Source organism: Neophocaena asiaeorientalis, unplaced genomic scaffold (genome assembly GCF_003031525.2).
Source record: "Neophocaena asiaeorientalis asiaeorientalis breed wild unplaced genomic scaffold, Neophocaena_asiaeorientalis_V1.1 scaffold369, whole genome shotgun sequence".
NCBI classification, from domain to species: Eukaryota; Metazoa; Chordata; class Mammalia; order Artiodactyla; family Phocoenidae; genus Neophocaena; species Neophocaena asiaeorientalis.
In genome coordinates this window covers 1889123-1909871 of record NW_020175321.1, presented here as the reverse complement: position 1 = coordinate 1909871, position 20749 = coordinate 1889123, and the positions used below count along the sequence as shown (strand labels likewise).

Sequence of the window (20749 nt, the reverse complement as noted above, 5' to 3'; positions counted from 1 at the left end):
CGTTTGTAAACTTCCCGTCAGTAATATTTGCGTGTTAGTATAATTTCGTACTAATATAATTGATAAAGTCCTATGCCCTTAAGCTTTGTTTGTTGCAGGTTATAGTCTTAGGTAACTTGTCCTAGAATTTTATGTTTACGTTATGTGCAAGGATGTTCCATTGAGCCTAATACTTGAACCGTAGAGCGGACTGGATCTGTTCTTTTTCTTAAAGATTTATTTATTAATTTTTAAATTTTATTTACTTCGGCTGTGTTGGGTCTTAGTTGCGGCACGTGGGATCTTTGTTGAGGCATGCGGGATCTTTCACTGCGGTGTGTGGGCTCTTCATTCTGGCGCGTGGGCTTCTCTCTAGTTGCGGCGTGTGGGTTTTCTCGTCTCTAGTTGTGGCGCGCAGGCTCCAGGGCGCGTGGGCTCTGTAGTCTGTGACACGCGGGCTCAGTAGTTGCGGCACGCGGGCTTAGTTACCCCGCAGCATGTGGGATCTTAGTTCCCTGATCAGGGATCGAACCCGCATCCCTTGCATTACAAGTCAAGTTCTTTACTACTGGACCATGAGGGAAGTCCCTGGATCTGTTTTTTACCTGAAAACCCGTTTGTGTGCCTCCTAGATTCTACTCAGTGTTGTAGACCCTGGGGTTACAGCACGGTCGGCTGAGTTCCTCAGCGGAGCCTGTGTTCTGGTGGGGGAAGGAGCGGTGTGCAATAGGCCTGGCGATAAGCGCCTTGAGGAATAGAGTGGTGTGGGGATGCTTCTTTGAGAGGCGGCCTGGGAAGGCCTCTGCTAAGGTGACACGAGCAAAGACCCGGATGGAGTGAGACTCAGAGAGAGAGCTTAGCCATATCTTAACTTGACCCCCTGCTGTCACAGATCTGGTAAAGTAAGGTCTAGTTGTAACTTGTCCACTGATGCAAGAATTCAGGTTTTCTCCTCTGCTCTTCCTGCCAAAGTTAAGCTACATCTTATTCCAGTGCAGCATTCGTCTGTATTAAGTATGTCTTTATGTGTTCTTTATAGATGGTCCACCTGTATTTTAGTTCAAACATATGCGTTTCTAGTACTTGTTTCAAAACTACTTTTGTTTTCCTTATTTGAAAATGTATTAATAAGAACAGAGAATTTATGTGTTTTTCTTTCTTTTTTTTTTTTTAACTGCCTTCTTGAGAGTTTTTTGTCTGCTCCTAGGTGAGGTAGCTTTGAACTTGATGTCTTTGTGGTCGTTTTCATCTAACTGGTGACATTAGCACTGTCCGTGCTTAATGCCTCAGTCGAGTTCAATGATTAATTTGCACCCTGAAGTACTTTTCTTTAGTTTGTTGAAATTAACAATCCCAGATTTGAGTTTATTTCATTTTCCCACTGTTCTTTGTGGAGAACGGAACATTAGTGTCTGTCCGATTTGGGAGCCTTAACTGCCAGAAAAACAAGGAAGTAGCTGTGAACCTAGCTCTGTGTTTTTGACAAAGTCAGTCAGACTTAAAGAGATTGTCAGTATTTATGGTCTCTCTCTTAACTGAGGGATTGGTTATTTAAATACATGCAATCGGTCTTAATGCTCACAGCCTTAAATTACTGCTGTGTCTTAGAGGTGGTAAGGAATCAGTAGAGGGAAACTTCTATAATGAGAGCTGTTTCCTCTTTTGCTCTGGCTGCGGGGAGGTTTAGAGCCAAGTTTTTTACGCTCAGTTACGGCAGCGGTGGTAACCCTTACTGTTAGTGTATTTGCTTGATCCTTTTTCCCCTTGGCCCCGATTTTCTGCGTTAGTTATCATACCCAGTTTTGTGGCAGATCTCTTCTGATCTTTTCAAGACATACACAGTAAATTTGACGGTGTAAAGGAACTAGGTTATTTTGAGCACAGAGACTGAGGCACGGACTGATGAAGAGATTCGTGTATTGTTACCTCAACCAGCCCAGACGACTGATCACTGTGAGGGTGAACGACATTTTTCAGGAAGTCCTCTGATTTAGGGGTGGCTCTTTGTCGTGAGAGCCCTGTGAAGCTGGTGGCCCATGGTGTTTGCATACTCGTTAGCTTCTTCCTGTAGATACATTGTCGTTAAGAATTACATTTACCTTTTACAAGTTTCTGTGCACTGGTAGATGTGTTCAGCTTTGGGTGACAGAGGTTAATTCTCTTCCCCTCTGGATGAGGGCAAAAGATATGTGGCCTGGTTTTTTTATTTATTTATTTATTTATTTTTTGCGGTACGCGGGCCTCTCACTGTTTTGGCCTCTCCAGCTGCGGAGCACAGGCTCCGGACGCTCAGGCTCAGCGGCCATGGCTCACGGGCCCAGCCGCTCCGCGGCATGTGGGATCTTCCCGGACAAGGGCACGAACCCGCGTCCCCTGCATCGGCAGGCGGACTCTCAACCACTGTGCCACCAGGGAAGTTCTGGCCTGGGTTTTTAAACCTACCTACCTGGAGCATATGACTACAGGAAGTGGCAGAGTACTTTCTATATAAAAACTTTTCAAGGAGTCTCTTTTACAGCCTGCAGAGACAGCTTGGCTTCTTTGCACTCAGTAGATACTTGCCTGACTGACCAACTTATAAAGCATCCCCTTTTCACAGTGCAGTGTTTTAAAGAGGTCATCTTATCTTTTTGTTTGGGCTTGTTATCTTGCAGATAGAATAAGTACAAAATTTATTAAAATAACAGAATTTTAATACTTTTCCCTTCGGGTTAATGCTTTCCAGCATTTTCCTTCTGCTGTCTTTATTTTTACTCTTTATTGAAATATGACATATGCAGCAAAATGTGTGCATCGCAAGTGTGACGCCCCATAGATTTTCACAAACTGAGTAACGCGTGTAACCAGGAAGAACCCCAAATCAATAGCTGCTATCTGTTTTTAAGCACGCTAAGAAAGTCTTACTCTACGTCACCCTTGTTTCATTGGGAAATATTTGCTGTGGCTTCATTTCTGCCTCAGGAACCGGCACAGTGCATGGACACTGCTCAGGCGCTGGCGTTCTTCACACAGGTGCCCGGGGGCCCTGTGTCAGGTGGTCTGTCCTCCACCTGGCATGACTTCTGCACGAAAGACCAGTTGACTTCTCTTGTGACTTTTTCCTGCCCGCGTTTGGAGTGTTCTAAGTGACCCTGTGTTTCCTTATCTCTAACGGTTTCACATCACTGCCTAGATGTGCTTCAGCTTTCCCAGTAGAGCTGATGACGTTTGACAGTACGTGTGGGCTTATGTGAAAGTCTTCAGCTCTTAAGAGCGCGTGCCACCCTGAGCCTGCGATGCATTTTCAGCGCAGTTTATAACCCCAGGCTAAGTGAGCAGCCTTTGTGGTTAAGGCCCGCTGCCCAGTAGGCTGGCGGCAGCACCTGCCATCCTGTTCTGTTCCTGGATCGGCGCCCCGTAACTTGCTTCCATGCTTCTTTTTCCATTCTGTGCAGCTGACCAACTCCTTTTCTTTTGGTTTTATACATTGTTTACAAGTACTTTACTTTTAAAGTACTTCACTGAGTTAATATAGCTTCAGTCAAATTACATTTATGTTTTGCTAAAAAGCCGTTCTGCCTCTTTTAAGATGGCGTTTGCAGATCCTTGTTCTAGAGGACTAGTTATATGTTGACTTTATAATCTAATTCTCAGTGGGCGGCCTCTACATTCAAGTTGTTTTATGATACCTTACACATCTCAGGCACTGATGAATAGTATTTTATTAGAACAAAAGAAGCATATAACTTCTTCAGAGGAGAATTTTCCCTGTTATTACTTTTCCTGTTATTACATTCTAAAGGAAAAGTACCACCTGGGACCATCCAGCAAGGTAATCTACAACGTCCTTGTTACTGAACCGAACTTGGGTCTGCACACCCACAGCACCGCAAAGCCAGTCTGCTGACACCGGGCTGTGGTGAAGGAAAGTTCGATTATTTGCAGGGCGCCAAGCCAGGAGGGCTAGCAACTTATGTTCAGAAAGTCCAGACTCCCCGACGGCTTTCAGGGAAGGGTTTTAAAGGCAACGTTTGGGGTGAGAGTTGTAGCCTGTGCACTTCCTTCTGATTGGTTGGTGGTGAGGAAATAAGGTGATGTTTTGGGGATCTTAACCATCAAGCTTCTGGTTCCAACCAGTCTGGCTTGTGATCAGCAGGTCGTCACCGTCCTCCACCTGGGTGGGGTCTTAGTTTCTGCAGAACAACTCCAAGGTTGTCGTCCTTTAGGAGGAACTAGGACTTCTGTCGCTGAACTGTTTAAGCTACCATTACGTTTCTTGCTTGACCTTTTTTCCTTAGTTTCTGCATTCCCTCGCTTCCCTAATTGGTAACTGCTTGAGTCTGCTCTTTGGAACTCAGGGAAGACCTAGGAGACTAAAGCCTTTTTCCACAAACAAGGAACGGGTGACCTGGATGGGCTTTGGTACCCGGGAGGACCCTGCAGGGGTCAACCCTCCCCCGCCACCTTTTCTTTGATACTCCTCAATCTTGAGGGGGAACAGGGAGCAGGATAAGAAAGAGAATAAAGTCTTGGATAGAAAGGTTAATCATAAACTTGACAGGGCAGCTCGGTTTCAGGGGGACCTAGCTTCACTCTCAACAGTGGTTGTCTTACAAATGCAGAAACTGATAAAAGCAAAGTTTCTTGGGTTTTAAGCTCTGAAATACATATCACGTTAAATTTAGTCATGGCTGTTCTAAGATGTACTTAAGGAGAGAAGGAATCTTTTTGTTCACTTTTTATATGTGTTTTATACCTGCATATCTGTGCAAAAACGCTTTTATCAGAATTACTCATTAAAGTCCAGTTATTGACAAAAAACAAAAAAGCAAAGGCACTACAAGTTGATGCCGTGTAGCCCCTGTTTGACCTTCAGGGAGCTCCTCCAGCCACGGTAATGCGGGCTGCTCTTCCCGGGTTACCCTACACCTGGGACCAGAATTGTCGATAAATATGTAGTACCTGACTTCCAAGTTCTGGCTCCTCCATGGGAAAAGCCCAGTCATCCTTGCGTTCAGGTGAACCTGGCCCACCGTCTGTTACACCTAGAGCCAGGTGGTCAAGTGATGAGCACAGAGCAGCTGTGGAATTCCTTATGAAACATTTTCCTTCGGGGAAACGCAAACTTTCAGTCAGCTTTCCCTTGCAGGACAGGGATGTGTGACACATGCATGCTCTTTGCAGTAACACCGCCTCTCCTCAGCAGGAGGCAATGCTGTCCTCTCATTTGATTGAGAATTTCCACGCTTTCCCACCATTCTAGCTGTCAGCCCGCCCACAGCTGTACTTATGGCCTTTGCCTGCGGTCCTGTCTCCTTGGAGGACCCGTGGCTTCTGCCTGGTGCAGCGCCCATCTTGAAAAAAACAGGCAACAAAGACAGGACCACCGAGTCCTTCCAGCCACCACCTCATCTCTCTGTTCCCTTTTACAGCAGAATTCCTCAAAGAAGATGTTTATATACACTGTGTCAGTGTCCTACAGTCAGCTCGTGTCTCTCCACCAAAGATGCTCTTCTTAAAGTCAGCTGTGTGTAAGGTTGAGGGGGAGAAGAAAGAAGCTGGATGGCATTGCTGTAGTAGACTATTACTAGGACCCCGCTTTGGCAGAATGAGCGGTGATAAATGTGCCGTGTGCCCCTATCGACGGGGTGTCCTAGGACGCATGTGTGGCGAATCTTCGCTTCATTGTTTCTTCATTTTTGTGACCTTAAACGTGTCCATTAACATTGAGCATCATTCCCCACGTGTACAGTGAGCCCACGGTATGTTCCACCAGCCTCAGAGGATGGAGGACCAAAAGAAATAATGTCTGTGAAAGTATTTTGAAAGCCGTAAAGTACTGTGAAGGCCAAAATAAACTTCAGGAAAGCAGGAAGAAGAAATTTACAAGAAAAACCCAGCAATTTTAGCCTAGATATATATACTAACATTTAACAATCATTCTGTGAACTGTGGGCATTATGTGTGTTCCTCACAGTTGCCCTAAGAGGGTATGTGGTGGTAGTTATTCCTGTTTCACAGACGAGGAATCTGAGGCTAGGAGAAATGAAAGGACTTGCCCCAAGTCAAACAGCCAGTTAGGCATCTAATCTGAGTCAGTCTGGCACCACAGCCTGTGCCCTGAACCCCTCTGTTACTTTGCTGCAGAACTAGTTGCATTTGAAGTCAGGGAAAGAGGAGCTCTAAGTAGAAGAGCTGGCTGTTTGAAAATAACTGGTAAAGTTTAGACAATCATCTAGCAAGGGCAATCAAGAAAAATGAGAGGAAACAAATACAGCTGGCCCTTAACCAGCACGGGTTTGAACTGGGCAGGTTCACTTATACGTGGATTTTTTTCAGTAGGAGATACTACACTGCTACACAATCTGTGGTTGGTGAATCTTCAGTTGTGCAACTGTGGATTCGGAGCGCTAACTACAAGTTATACGCAGATGTTCAACGGCATGGAGGATTGGCACCCCAAACCCCCATGTTGTTCAAGGGTCAACTGTATTTGCCTCTAGGAATCATTATAACTCTCTGTATAGCTTTATGACAAAGATGTAGAACAGTTCAAAGAAATAGGTAGCTCTTTAGAAAAAAGGTAAATTATCAAGTTGATTCTCCCTCCGCCTCTAAAGTGTCTTGTTCCCACCAGGGTCAGCTCTTTTCTTCTCATTATTCCTAAGCTTTCTTAGAGATCCTCCCTACATTTCCTGCTTAATCATCTACCATCAGTTAATGATTATCAGATTTATATCTGTAGCTCTTTCTCTGGAATTTCCTAACTACATGCAAGACAGCTTCCTGGTTTAGCATCTCATGAGCAATTGCTTAAACCCAGAGTTAGCGCTTTACTTCCCTCTAAAAGCACTCTTCCTCTTAGACTCCCCACTTCAGTTACAGGCACTACCCCTCTCTAGCTGCACAAACGGGAAACAGTGCCTCTTTGCTCTTCCTGTGCCCAATTTTCTCAAAGCTCTGTCCTTTTTCCTTCTCTCCCCACTGTCTTTGATCTTTCTTCCTCACCGCTGTGGCCTCTCCCGTCGCGGAGCACAAGCTCCGGACGCGCAGGCTCAGCGGCCATGGCTCACGGGCCCAGCCACTCCGCGGCACGTGGGATCTTCCCGGACCGGGGCACGAACCCGCGTCCCCTGCATCGGCAGGCGGACTCTCAACCACTGCGCCACCAGGGAAGCCCTCCATGGCATCTTAATACTAAAGAAGAAAGGGAATAAATGAACTGGATACTAAACTTGGGAAACTAGAAGAGGAAATAAAGGAAATTGCAGGGCTAAGAAGACCAAAGCCAGAATAAATGAATTAGAAACAGAGCAACAACGGAATGGATCAATAGACTCAAGAGCTGCTTCTTTAAAAAAGAATAAAATAGATGAATCTGATAAGGCTGACGTGTAAGTAGGGAGCAGATGCAACTGCACGTAATGAATGAGGGGGTATGTGTGCAACCGTAGCGGCTGTTAGAATTTAAGAGACAACGGTGCAGAAACCTCTGCTAATAGGTTACAAATAAGAAGCAGTAGAGAAATATCCAGGAAGATGATGCAGAAGAAAAAGATGAGATTCTATAATGTGTTTTGAGGCTATTTCTGCAGTAATCACAATGACATTACTTGTATGACCTGAACAAGGAAGAAAACAGACTTTTCCTAATTTCATGGAAATCTGTAGCATTTAAATACAGCTGGTTGATTTATTATTTGAAAATAATTGAATCCATAGTGAGTTAAATATTTTTAGATTAAAGAACAAATTTAACCTCCTGTTCCAGACAACTCTAGTTACAACTAGAACAAACGAGTTTTGTATCACAGACCTTACCAAACCAGCAGAAAACACTGATGCCAGAATCTGATAAAGTTCGGGGGCAGAAAAGAAAGCTATTAACATAGTTCTAAAAATCCAAAGTAAAATATTAGTAAACTGAAGCCAGCAAACAAAAGAATAATCTGCCTTGATCAATTAGTGTATTCTAGAAGTACAAAAGATGGTTCAACTTTTCAAGGAATTAATCACCTTGATAGATCAAAGGAGAGAAATCACGATTATCATAAAGAAATATCCAAAATCACTTGATAAATTTCAGCCAGCTTTCCTGATTTAAAATTTGGGGTAAAGCAAAGAATAGGAGAATTCTTCCTTTATATGGTAAAATGCATCGATCTCCACCCTTCCTTTATATGGTAAAATATATCAATCTCAAAATAGGCACATAGAGCAGCTTCCCACTGGATGTTTGTCAATGTTAAATTTAAAAGTATTACTGTCAAAAGTTGAGGAAATTCTGGGTCATCAAATGACATGTTAACCTCAGGACTAGGCAGGAGTGCCTTTCATCACGAGTATTATTGAGCACTTTGGGGAGGTTTTGTCCAGTAAAATAAGATGCTAAGTGAGTATAAATATTAAAAAGACCTTGATATAATTACGTGTAGATGGCTCAGTTATCCAGTGTGTAAATGAAGACATTAATAGAGCTGTTAAAAGTTCAATAATGTGGACAGATAAAATATTCAGCTCTAGTCAGCTAAGAAGGCAAAAGATTGACAGTATGCTGCATCTCTGCCTGGGCCACTCTCCCGGTCCTGCCAGCCTCCCATGGACCTTCACCTGTGAAGTCCTTAACTTCGCTTAGATCTGCCTTCACTCTTTCATGGCAGGCAGCCAACCAACACCTCCATTGCTTTGCTGGAGGGTGGCCTTTTGCAAATTGCTTAGGCTGTCGGCCTCGTTTTCCTCTTCTTTAAAATGGGGATTGGGGGCTTCCCTGGTGGCGCAGTGGTTGAGAGTCCGCCTGCCGATGCAGCGGACAAGGGTTCGTGCCCTGGTCCGGGAGGATCCCACGTGCCGCGGAGCGGCTGGGCCCGGGGGCCATGGCCGCTGAGCCTGGCGCGTCCGGAGCCTGTGCTCCGCAACGAGAGAGGCTGTAACGGTGAGAGGCCCGCGTACCGCCAAAGAAAAAAAAAAAAAGGGGGGGGGGGGGATTGGGAGGGTATCTATACATGATGGCTATATCGGTATTGGCTGGCGTTACTCAGTCCTCTGGAAGCTTTTCCTGAGCACACACACCTCTTCTCCCGATTATGCTCTAGGTCATGACTCTTAAACTGTTGCATTCTGACATTTTTTTATGTGGCTCTGATTACTGTCAGCTTCCCCACTGAATGCTATATACAAGGACTGGGGTCATTTATGGTTTTGACGACAGTTGAGGCTAAGGCCGTGACTGGAACATAGTAGATGCTCAACAGGTGGAACATAGTAGATGCTCAACCACCGATGAATCTGTGGTTATCAAGCAATTTTTTTTTTTAAGATCACAACAGACTTGAACGTGTACATCCTGTATAAGAATGATAAAGTTCCACATAGGTTAATAAAAGATTAAATTTTGTAAAGAAGTCAAGTGTTTCTCCCCTCATTAATCTACAATTTTAATGCAATTCTAATAAAAATCATACAGGGCTTTTTGTTTTGGAACCGTAATAAAATGACTGAAGTTTATCTGAAGGAAGAATGTTTATCCAAATAGCCAAGAAATTTTTTTTTTTTAAAAAAGGTGATGAGGCTTTGCTTTTACATTAACCTGTATGCACTCATTGTAAGGCTATAGTAATTGAAACAATGATACTGAAGTCAGAATAAACATCATTATAAGGGATTAGAAAGTTTACAAAACAAAACAACAAAATGCAGGTTTATTGTAGAGAATTGAAATTTTATGTCTAAAGTGTTAAATTAAAATGATATATAATCTCACCAAGTTTAAATTTAAATAATGTAGAAGAAAATGTAATCATATGGTTAAGTGTTTACATTATATTGTTAAGTTAAAAGGGTAGCTTACAAAACAATGTAGCTCAGTTCTCACAACCTGGTGATAACAATAGTAGCAAACATTTTTTGAGCTCCTTCTTTGTGTCAGAAACTATACCACATGCTTTACTTATATTTCCTTATTTAAATCTCACAACCACCCCGTGACGTAGAAAATTTATCACTGACCCTGTTTTACAAATGAAGAAACTGAAGATGGAGGAGGCTAAGTCAGTGGCCAAGAGCTAGTAAGCAGTGGCAGAGAACAGGAATTCGTAAACCCAGCCACCCGACTTCAGAATTATCACTCCTAATTATACACACCAAAATTTTCATGGTGGTTCTCAACGCATGGTGGTATTCTAAGTGACTTTTATTTACATTCTGTGATTTTTCTGTATTTTCTACAATAACTACTATAATTTTTTAGAAATAAATGTCCATGTAGAGATTGAAGAGTCATCTGTCAGAGCTATTGCAGAAGGTAGATGTAAATCATCTCAAAGATTCCTTTAAAAAAAGGAGTCTAGAAACAGATCCCAGTGACTATAATGTGTTATAAAGGTGGCATTCAAGTTGATAATTTCATAAGTGGTCCTGAGGTGAGAAAGTAGATAATTAGAAATTCTTCTCTAAATCTTAGGCCAGAATAGATGAGTTACAAATTAGCAAAGGATATAAGCAATTTACAAAAGAGATACAAATGGCCAATAAACCAAAAGTTCAATCTTACTAGTACTATTTTCAGATTGGAAAAGATGAAAAGAATGACACTACTTTGAGCAGAGGGAAATAGTGGTGTTATATACTGTGAATGGAAATGAAATTATTAAGCTTTGAGATGGAAATGGAGCAATATATATGGAAAGTCTTAAAATTGTTTACACCCTTTGCCTCAGCAATTACATATGTTATACTGTACTTTAATTGCCCAGTTGTGTAAATTTGCAAAAATATAGGTCAAGGATACTCATTGAAAGTGTCTGTATTAAGGAAAAAGAAAGGACATCCTAATTATCCAACGATAGGGGTATGGTTAAATTCCATGCAATGGAATACTGCGCAACCATTTAAAATTAAATAAATGTTTGGGCTTCCCTGGTGGCGCAGTGGTTAAGCATCCACCTGCCAATGCAGGGGACACGGGTTTGAGCCCTCTTCTGGGAAGATCCCACATGCCGCAAGCAATTAAGCCCATGCGCTACAGCTACTGAGCCTGTGCTCTAGAGCCCGCGAGCCACAACTACTGAGGCCACGTGCCGCAACTACTGAAGCCCGCGCGCCTAGGGCCCGTGCTCTGCAACAAGAGAAGCCACCGCAATGAGAAGCCCACGCGCCGCAAGGAAGAGAAGCCCCCGCTCGCCGCAACTAGAGAGAAAGCCCGCGCGCAGCAGCGAAGACCCAACGCAGCCAAAAATAAAAAAAAATATTTTTAATTAAAAAAAAGTACACCTGAAACTAATATTATAAATCAACTATACTTCAATTACAATAAAAAATAAAATTATGTCGATGTTTATTTATTGAAACTAAAAAGAATTCCATAAAGTGGAGAGATTGTTAGAAGAGAATACAGCCATGTCTGTGTAGTGCTTTGCACAGGGCTCAACGTGTGAGTTCTCAAATGGTACCTTTCTTGAAAGGTAGGGGAGACAGGTTATTGATGAACGTATATCCAACTGCCTATCAACAAGCATTACTGGTTCTTCATTCTTGTCAGACTAAAGCCTTTCTCTGGGTCCATGACTTCCTAGTCTGACCACTCACCTTTTTTATTTTCCAGCACCGACTCCCTCCTCTAGCTAGGGTGGTCTGCTCACTGCCCCTTTGCATTTGCTTGCCTTTGTGTTTCTGTACACCGCTCATTCTGCCTGGAGTATCCATTCCCTTTCTGCCCGCCATTCTGAACCCATCCATCCTTTAAACCCCACTGTGCCTTGTGAGGCTTCACCTTCCGGCTTCAGTCACTGCTCCCCACCAGGGCTCTCGGATCCGTCATGTCCTTCTTCCTGGCGTTACGATACACACATGTGAGAATTCAGCTAAATTGGTTCACGTGGTTTCTTGAACATAATTTTGTGCTCTTTAATGACTGCTGCATTAGAGCATATTTTAAAAAATAAGTTGTTGAGGCAAAATTCACATAATGTTGGGCTTCTCTGGTGGTGCAGTGGTTGAGAGTCCGCCTGCCGATGCAGGGGACACGGGTTCGTGCCCCGGTCCGGGAAGATCCCACATGCCACCGAGCCTGCGCGTCCGGAGCCTGTGCTCCGCAACGGGAGAGGCCACAGCAGTGAGAGGCACGCGTACCGCAAAAAAAAAAAAAAAAAAAAAAAAATCACATAATGTAAAATCAGCCATGTTCAAGTGAAGAGTTCAGTGGCATTGAGCACGTTGACCAGGTAGTGCGATTACCTCAAAACATTTCCATCACTCCAAAGTAAACTCCCTTGCCCGTCAGGCAGTTTCTCTCCATTCCCTCCTTCAACCGCCAAGGTGCATACTGTGTCTATGGATTTGCCTATTCTGGACACTTCATATAAACGGAATCATACAATACGTGACCTTTTGTGTCTAGTTTCTTTCACTTAGTTTTTGTTTTGGAGGTTCTTCCATGTTGTAATATGTATCAGTACTTCATTCGTTTTTTAAAAAATATTTATTTATTTTTGGCTGCGTTGGGTCTTAGTTGAGACACGTGGGATCTTTCGTTGTGGCACGTGGGTTTTCTCTCTCGAGTTGTGGCACGCAGGCTCCAGAGCGTGTGGGCTCTGTAGTTGCAGCGCGGACTCTCTAGTTGTGCCACATGGGCTCAGTAGTTGTGGCGTGCGGCTTCGTTGCCCCGCGGCACGTGGGATCTTAGTTCCCCAACCAGCGCTCAAACGCGCGTCCCCTGCATTGGAAGGAAGATTCTCAACCACTGGACCACCAGGGAAGTCCCCACTTCATTCATTTTTAAGGCTGAATAATATTCCACTATATATATATACCACAATTTATTTATCTGTTTTCTGTTGATGGACATTTAGGCTTTTTCCACCTTTTGGTTATTGTAAATGGTGCTGCTATGAACATGTGCGTATGTGTGCTTGTCTGAGTCCCTGTATTCAGTTCTTTGGGGTACGTACCTAGGAGCGGAATAGCGGGACCAGGTGGTAATTCTATCTTTAACTTTTTGAGGAACCAGCCAACTCTACAGTGGCCACACAGTTTTACATCCCCATCAGCATTGCACAAGGGTTCAATTTCTCTGCCTCCTTGCCAGCACTTGTGATTTCCCGTTAAAAAAAAAAATTATAGCCATCCTAGTGGGTGTGAATTGGTACCTCCTTGTGGTTTGATTTGTATTCATTACTTAATAATGATGTAGTGGCTGTTTGTATATCTTCGGAGAGTTGCCGGTTCAAGTCCTTTACTCGTTTTTAAAATGGGGTTGTCTTTTTCTTGTTGAATTTGAGGAGTTTTTAGATATTCTGGATACTAGATCCTTAGCACATACCTCTTAACATCAGGTTTTCCTGGCTTGACTTTGTTCCCCTCTTTGTGATTTTTTTTTTTAACCTCTGGGAAATGCTGCCACATCAGAGGTATCCCATGAAAGGATCTTAACAGCTATGTTCACTGTTGTGAGGACAAAATCACCGAGGCGTGTGTGAGATACTTGGAAACTATAAAATGTTACCCAGTTGTAGAGGTGGAAGACAGGATGCCCCTTTTAGTGTTTTTTACCCTTGTCCTTGTTTTGATTTTGTGGATTCTTCACACTGCAATTCATAGTTAAGCACCTAAGAGCCATACATCTAAGGTAAGGAGAATAACAAGGACTGTTTGCTTTTCAGAGTCATCCTTTTTGAACTTCCATGACTCCGACTGCGAACCCAAAGGACCACCACCCTGTGACTCTTTGCTTTCTCTCAACACTGAAAAGATTCTGGTATGCATCTTCTATGCCTTCTGTTTTTGTGACCTGAAACATGGTGATACTAGTTCCAAAAGGTGGAGATTGCGTCTGTTTATCAACTAGGAGTTGAGTCCAGTTGCATAAGGTAAAGATAGGTCATCTGGTGTTTAGTCACATTGAATTATTATGTCTTATGCGTTGGATGGTTGGTCATTCTGGACCTAGGACTCTTTACTTTCAAGTTCCAAGGAATAAAGGAGATCATGGCTGAACCTTACTTCTAGGAGCCTTACGGATTTGAAGGTAGCGTATATAATCTTATTTTTCCAGTCTTTGCCTGTGTATCTTTTATATCTATGTTTTTTAAATCAGTACCAGCTAAGCTGTACCAGAGACCTCTCCATTCCAGGGACGAGCACCTGGCACCGTGCCACGTAACGTGCATCTACCTATCGTGCTAGCGTGTGTGCCCCTCTGGCCCGGCTGCCTCAACGTGCCAGGGTATTTTTGTTCACACTTAATTCTGTGAGGCTGCTCTTCTTTCAGTGCCCAAGGTTAACAGTTTTTCACCAGGCCTTTTCCTTCAACATCCACATAGATATTGTTGGCTTCCTTTGTTTAAAATTTCCCTTTAGGGATACTCTTTTCTTCTCCAGACAAAGCTCTTCTGCCTTTTCATGTAAGAACTACTCAGTATGGGTAAAAACTGCAAACTAGAGAATGATCAACTGATCTTACTTAACTCATCGCGTAGCCGTCAACGTGGTATATGGAAGAACTTTTGAATTAACCTTGTCCCAAACCAGAATTGGCTACTTTGTGAAGTAGTGAGTTGGCCATCACTGAAAACATTTAAATAGAAACTGGATCATCCCCACCTTGGAGAAGTGATTAGATTCTTAGAGTTATTAGGGACCTTCTTGCTGATAGTAATTCAAATATTACCTACTATTTGCCTTTCCAGTTTAAGATGGCACTAGCTAGTAACTTATGGGAGAAAGCTGATAAGTCTAGGCCTTTTGTTTTCCCTAGGTTGAAAATATGGGAGTTAAACTCTTCATTTATTCATTCATTTTCCAGATATTTATTTTGCACCTATTTTTGTCAAGCGTTGAGCTAAGCAAGTACTTAGCCAGGCAGTGGTGAGCCAGAGAGGCTTGGTCCCAGCACTTAGGGCTCTATAGCTACTAATCAAATAATTATACAAGTAAGCATAGACGTATAACTGTGCAAATCATATGAAGGAAAAACAAAGGGTCAACATAATCTCCCTTAAGTTAGGGGTATCAGGCAAGACAGCTTTCAGGAATTGAACCATGAGCAGGGACCGGAAAGGTGGATTGGAGTTAGTCTACTAGCAATGTGGGGTTGTGGGTTTAAACTTCCTTGGTCATAGCTGCTCCACTCTGTCCACAGAAGATATCTATAGTTGCAGTATTAGACGTGGGGAAGATTCTTTTTGATCAGGAAATGAATTTGTCCCTACTATACTTTGCCTGCCCACTTCTGTTATAAATTTTATTTCTAATATAATACAAACCCTTTAAAATCAGATACGCTCTTCAGCATATTCTTATTGTTGCTTAGTAAATGATTTCTTCTTCTTATGGGATTTCATTTCTCTTCTCTTCCCATCTTTTTTGCACAGTCTTGGCAAATGGTTGCCAAGACCTTCGTTGAATACTGCATGAAATAATAAAAAGTTTTTGAAGTATTAAAAGCGTTGTTTATAGACCCCTTTCCTTGGCTCTAAGCAATTTATTAAGTAGAAAATGTTTTGCACTTATGTGTTTGTCTGTAAGCAGCTGGTAAAGAGGAAGGACTTATGTCTGGTCACACCTGGATGTATGTACAGTGCTGTGCTGTCCTCACGTGTTGTGGAATCTACCACTTCCTAAAGAAGCTGAATGAGGTTCCCATGTGTGGAAGCTCCCAGCTATAGAGCAAGGCAAGAAAGAGCTGACAGCGTTCCCCTCTAACCATCCAGGTTTTACTGGAAGAAATAAAGTATAAACATTCCCAAAGCGGTAGAATTTTCAGGTGTTTCATTTGGTTTGGGGTCCTGAATGGAATGAAGCAAGAACTCTGAGTCTCCCGAGATGGGATGCCCTTCTGACCTGTGTCTTTTAACTTGTGTTCTAAGTAGAGGTAGCTTATTCTTGACTTGTTTTACAGGCAAACCCAAAACCACTCTGTATCTGAACATCAATCTTGACTTTGTGTAGGGAATGTAGGTGGAAATACCTGTTACTCTGTTGAGTCAGTGAAGCCCAAGAGACTATGGCTAATGAGTACCCATCGTTAGCCAAAGAGCATATCCATCAGTCAGAAGAGTCACCTGTGTGGAATTATTTGGCTGTCATACATGCCTGTAGGCATCTGTACAATGGATTAACAAAAAGAGGAATTCAAATAATTGAGATGTCACTTGGTTCTGATCGTAAAGTTTTGCCAAAAGCGACATCTTTAGTCTTGTATTATCTTAGCTTTTCCTGTCTCTGTGTATGTACAAGTTTTAATCATGTCTTAGGTGAATCTGGTATGAAGCTATCATTTTAACGTGTACCCTGTAGGCTAAGCATATCACAACTTAGTGTCGGCAGTCAAATCTTCTGGCAGAGTGACAGCTGTTTGCATAATCAGACATGATTCGTCTCCAAAACACAATAGAGCCGTCATTTTGTATGTTGGACCATTGCTGCCTGTAGAATCTTTCCAATTGCTAAGCTAACTTACTTAGTTTTTCCCTAGCTTCCGCTTTTGCTTTAGCTTTTCTGCCAAGTGTGCATATGCGTGTCTTCAGATGCACCAAGTAGTGTGGTTATGTTCATCGCCTGCTATGCGTTATTTAATAGCATGTCTTGTTTCTTGGTCAGGTTTGGCTGGTCCTATTATGGTGTCATCCCTGTACCACCTATAGCTTTTTTTTTAAAAGATTTTTTTTGATGTGGACCATTTCTAAAGTCTTTATTGAATTTGTTACAATATTGCTTCTGTTTTATGTGTTTTTTTTGGTTTGTTGGCCACGAGGCATGTGGGATCTTAGCTCCCCAACCAGGGATCGAACCTGGGCCCCCTGCATTGGAAGGCGAAGACTTAACCACTGGACCCCCCAGGGAAGTCCCAACAAACTGTAGCTCTTACTTCTGAACTATTTTTAAAGTTTAAAAGGCAATATTCTGGGGGACTTCCCTAGCGGTGCAGTGGTTAAGAATCCACCTGCCAATGCAGGGGCATGGGTTCGAGCCCTGGCCCGGGAAGATCCCACATGCCGCAGAGCAGCTAAGCCCATGCACTACAACTACTGAGCCTGTGAGCCACAACTACTGAGCCCGCGAGCCACAACTGCTGAAGCCCGCGCCCCTAGAGCACAGGCTCCGCAACAAGAGAAACCTCCGCAATGAGAAGCCCGAGCACTGCAGTGAAGAGTAGGCCCTGCTCGCCACAACTAGAGAAAGCCTGCACGCAGCAGCAAAGACTCAACGCAGTCAGAAATCAATAAATTTATTTTAAAAAAATTCTGTTATCAAGCCACTTTGGAGACCAAACACTAGAGTGTGATGTTTGTAACATGATCGATGTCATTGAGTAGTCTGTGGAGGGAGCTTTGAAACAGCCGGGAAGATTAATCCCCATGAAAGTAAAAAGATAGGTGTTCCTGGAAACCAAAAACCACTAGTGATAAGAAGAGGAAGCAAATCAGTTACAGCACAAATTGTGTCCCTGAAGTACATGATTGATATGACTTAATGTGAATATTTTCTTGCTTTCGTATAAATTGAATGTAGCTTTAATTCTTTTAAATACAGGTTTCATGGTAAGTTTCTCCTCATCTGCGATAAGCTAAAAATGTATGTTTGTTTTTATTTCAGAGCCAGGCCAAGTCTATTGCCGAACAAAAGAGATTCCCATTTGCTACTGATAACGACAGCACAAATGAAGAGTTAGGTGAGACTTGACTCGGGGGCTGTTCCTGGGAGATTTGCCTAGAATTTATGATCAGATGCAGGTAGGCAGGATGGTGAGACAGAAAGAGCACAGAGCCTGGCTCTGCCAGCACGAGAGGTTTGATCTTGGGTAGGGAGGGCATTCAACCCTTGTGAGGGTCTCGGTACTATAAGTCATAAAATAAAAGGTCTGGATGGAATCCGTAAGGACTGTTCCACACCTCTGTTTCTATGGAGATTAATAATTATGGTAACGAGTTCTTATGAGCTACTAGCGTCCATTAGAAGGTTATTTGTGTGCTGTCATCAAATATGAACAATAGAGAAGTAAAAGCAGGAGAGAATCATACCTACTTCGGTCTTCTTTGTAATAAAATAGCTAGGTTTGAGTTAATTTTACTGTGGGGCCAATCACTTATTGTTGGGTCTAAGCATGTGGGTGTAGAAAGTTGAGTTCATTCTAATCGGCAAACGGGTCACGCAGTTTGGCTTGTTCGAGGCACGTCTTAAAACAGTCTGGTTTCGCCAGTGTCTGATATGCTCTGGGTGTGTCTCCATCAGTGCCTGGTCAGCTCACACTTGAAAGAGTGGAAACAAAATTGAATAGAGGACTGAACACTGCAGCTGGACAGATTTCACATAAGTGCGTTCTCCCACATGTTGCCTGGTGGCCCAAAGCGCTTGCAGAAATTTTTTTCTGTCTGACTTACACATAACCATTTTATCCTTTCTTCTACCATATGCATTTTATATTAAGACTGAGCACTTCTTGTATTGGCTTCTTCCTTTGTTAGTGCAGATAATTGAGAGTTGACTATTTTGAAAGTATTAATCACTTTTTGTTTATATTCTTTGAGTGGGCTTGGAGAATTAATTATCCTTTAAGGCATCAGATTTGGTCTCTGTTGTAGTCCTTGGATTCTGTTGAGCCTTATATTCATTTATTAAATAATGAATTAAGAGTCTAACGTGTGCCAGGCCTGTCCTGTGCTCTAAGAATAATCGTAGTACACCCTGGGATAGGATAGGCCCTGAGCTGGCTTAGGAGCTTTTGAACCTCAGTATTTTTTTTTCTTGGAAAAATGACCTCTGTCAACATACATGTTGTGCGGAGATGTGGAATTGCTGGTTATTAGCAATTTCTGGGAGATTCCAGCTATCCTAGTTTTTTCTTTATGTCTTTGAACTCCCACAACCAAATTTAGATCCTAGTACGAACAGTTATTTATATTTGTCCAAGATTTAGGTTACTTTTTAATGCATACTTTTGGGTTTTTCTCAAAAAAATATTTACTTTTAGATGGAAATATTTGAGAGCTGCATTTGATTTTATTTGAGTGGAGTTCAGTAGGCTAGCCAAGGACGAAAATTTTCACCATGTTGCCAAGTATAACATCTATCCGCTAAAGCCGTATTTGTTTTTATGGGTCACTTATTCATTTGTTCATTCAACAGATATTTACTGATTATGGGAAGATAGATAGGAAATTCTGAAAATTTAGATCTGAAAGGAATCTAAGAAAATTTTCTACAGGCTTGTTAAGCAAGACTCAGAGAGTCATGAGAGCGACTGAGGTCCCTGTGGTGACACAGCCAGCGAGTGGCGGGGCCAGAATCTGAGTCCAGTTCTTGGCTTTCTAAAGTATCTTCCTACACTCAAAAATGCACAAGTTTATGTTTCAGCCCCTGTTCATCCAATCATCAAGGATTCAAACGATTTTGCAGTCCAGCCCCGTGCACAGTAGTTTCAGTGCAGCCCAGAATTTTCTCAGAGATGGGTGGGTCCTGGAGCCAGGCAGCCTGTTTCCTTTGTCTCACTGCATGCTGTCTTTGGACAGTTTAAATGCTTCATTTCCTTGTCTGCAAGTGGGGATGACAGTTGTACCTCCCTCACTGCGATTGAGGAGTAAATGCGTTATGATACATGCATATAATCAGGATTGTGCCTGGCACGTATTCAGGGTACTGTACATGTAACTATTCCTGTTGTTGTTGTTTTTACTACTAATGCCGCTGACCCCCGCCGAAGAGGTCTCTGGTTATCTCATTGTCTGCTACAACTACCTGAATAGTATCCATTCCCATTATTCTGAATAGCGAGTTTGAGCTTAATTATCTTTTCAAAAAAATTAGGATGAAAACAGTCCTCTTCTCATGTTGATGAATGCCCCCAAAAGCTCTTGTATGTTTCTGAACTTTACTTTTCTCAGGTTAGTTATAAAGACACTCTAAATCTCTTTCTGCATTTAATGTTTCGACTACTTTTTAGTGTCAAGGAATTTAAACTCTGAATGACCTTAAAAGTTTCAGTTACCCATCTTCTTGAACACGTAATTATGTCCTTGAATTAGAGGGTTGCATAAAGTCTTTTTTGCAAAGAAATATGATCAAAATAGTATTATATTGAGTTAGGAATACAATTTTTCAGGGATATTTGGGACTTTAGGGAGTTAGGGCAAATATTATAGATAAAAATGTAATCTAGAATATTAAAATTTATTGGTTTTTTTTTGACAGGTGAAAACGTTTAGTCTAAGTTGTGCCATGTTTTAAGAGATATTCATGGCTCTAATTTCAAAATACCACTTATCTAAACAATTTGATTAAAAACTGTTTGTGATCTTTGGAGTATATTTTGAGTAGTGTCTTGACTATATTTTGAATAGAAGAGCTAGAGAAAAGACTCGTGGCCTTTTGCAGTGCTGTGAATTATATCTACAGTTAAGCACCATATTAATATATATTAATTGGAGCCTCTGTTTTTGTTCTTACTAGGTAATTGGCAGTAAATTCAGCACCTGCAGGAATCGAGATATGTGATGCTATTGGGGTATTTCTTCTAACTTTCACAGTAAAGTCACATTGCCATGTTATATGGACATTATTCAGGCTTATTACTAGCTCTTTTGTATATGTAGATAAGAAACATCGTAAAGATTATTTGGTATTTGAAAGTGAGTGATGGGCTTAGAAAAAGATAATTACTTCTTGTAGGCAGGTGTTTTATAGATGGCTTTAATAATTTAAATCTAGATGGAACTAGAAGACTGATTAGCAAGTGCTGAGTGGTAGGAGAATTCAATTACATCTTATTAACTTCTAGGTTTTCTTTAACTGCTTCTAGTCC

At 42.1% G+C, this 20749-nt stretch overlaps 2 protein-coding genes across 2 annotated transcripts in view; both read left to right on the top strand.

Moving 5' to 3' along the window:
* FAM89A (family with sequence similarity 89 member A) overlaps positions 1-17573 on the top strand; it is a 63183-nt gene extending 45610 nt beyond the window's left edge. The window contains exons 3-4 of the transcript XR_003006011.1: positions 13614-13708; positions 17548-17573. The gene's annotated coding sequence lies outside the window, so the exon portion shown is untranslated. The remainder of the gene's footprint in view (positions 1-13613; positions 13709-17547) is intronic.
* TTC13 (tetratricopeptide repeat domain 13) overlaps positions 1-20749 on the top strand; it is a 70216-nt gene that overhangs the window by 3446 nt on the left and 46021 nt on the right. The window contains exons 2-3 of the mRNA XM_024765621.1: positions 13614-13708; positions 17548-17623. Coding sequence (XP_024621389.1) covers positions 13614-13708; positions 17548-17623 — 171 coding nt within the window. The remainder of the gene's footprint in view (positions 1-13613; positions 13709-17547; positions 17624-20749) is intronic.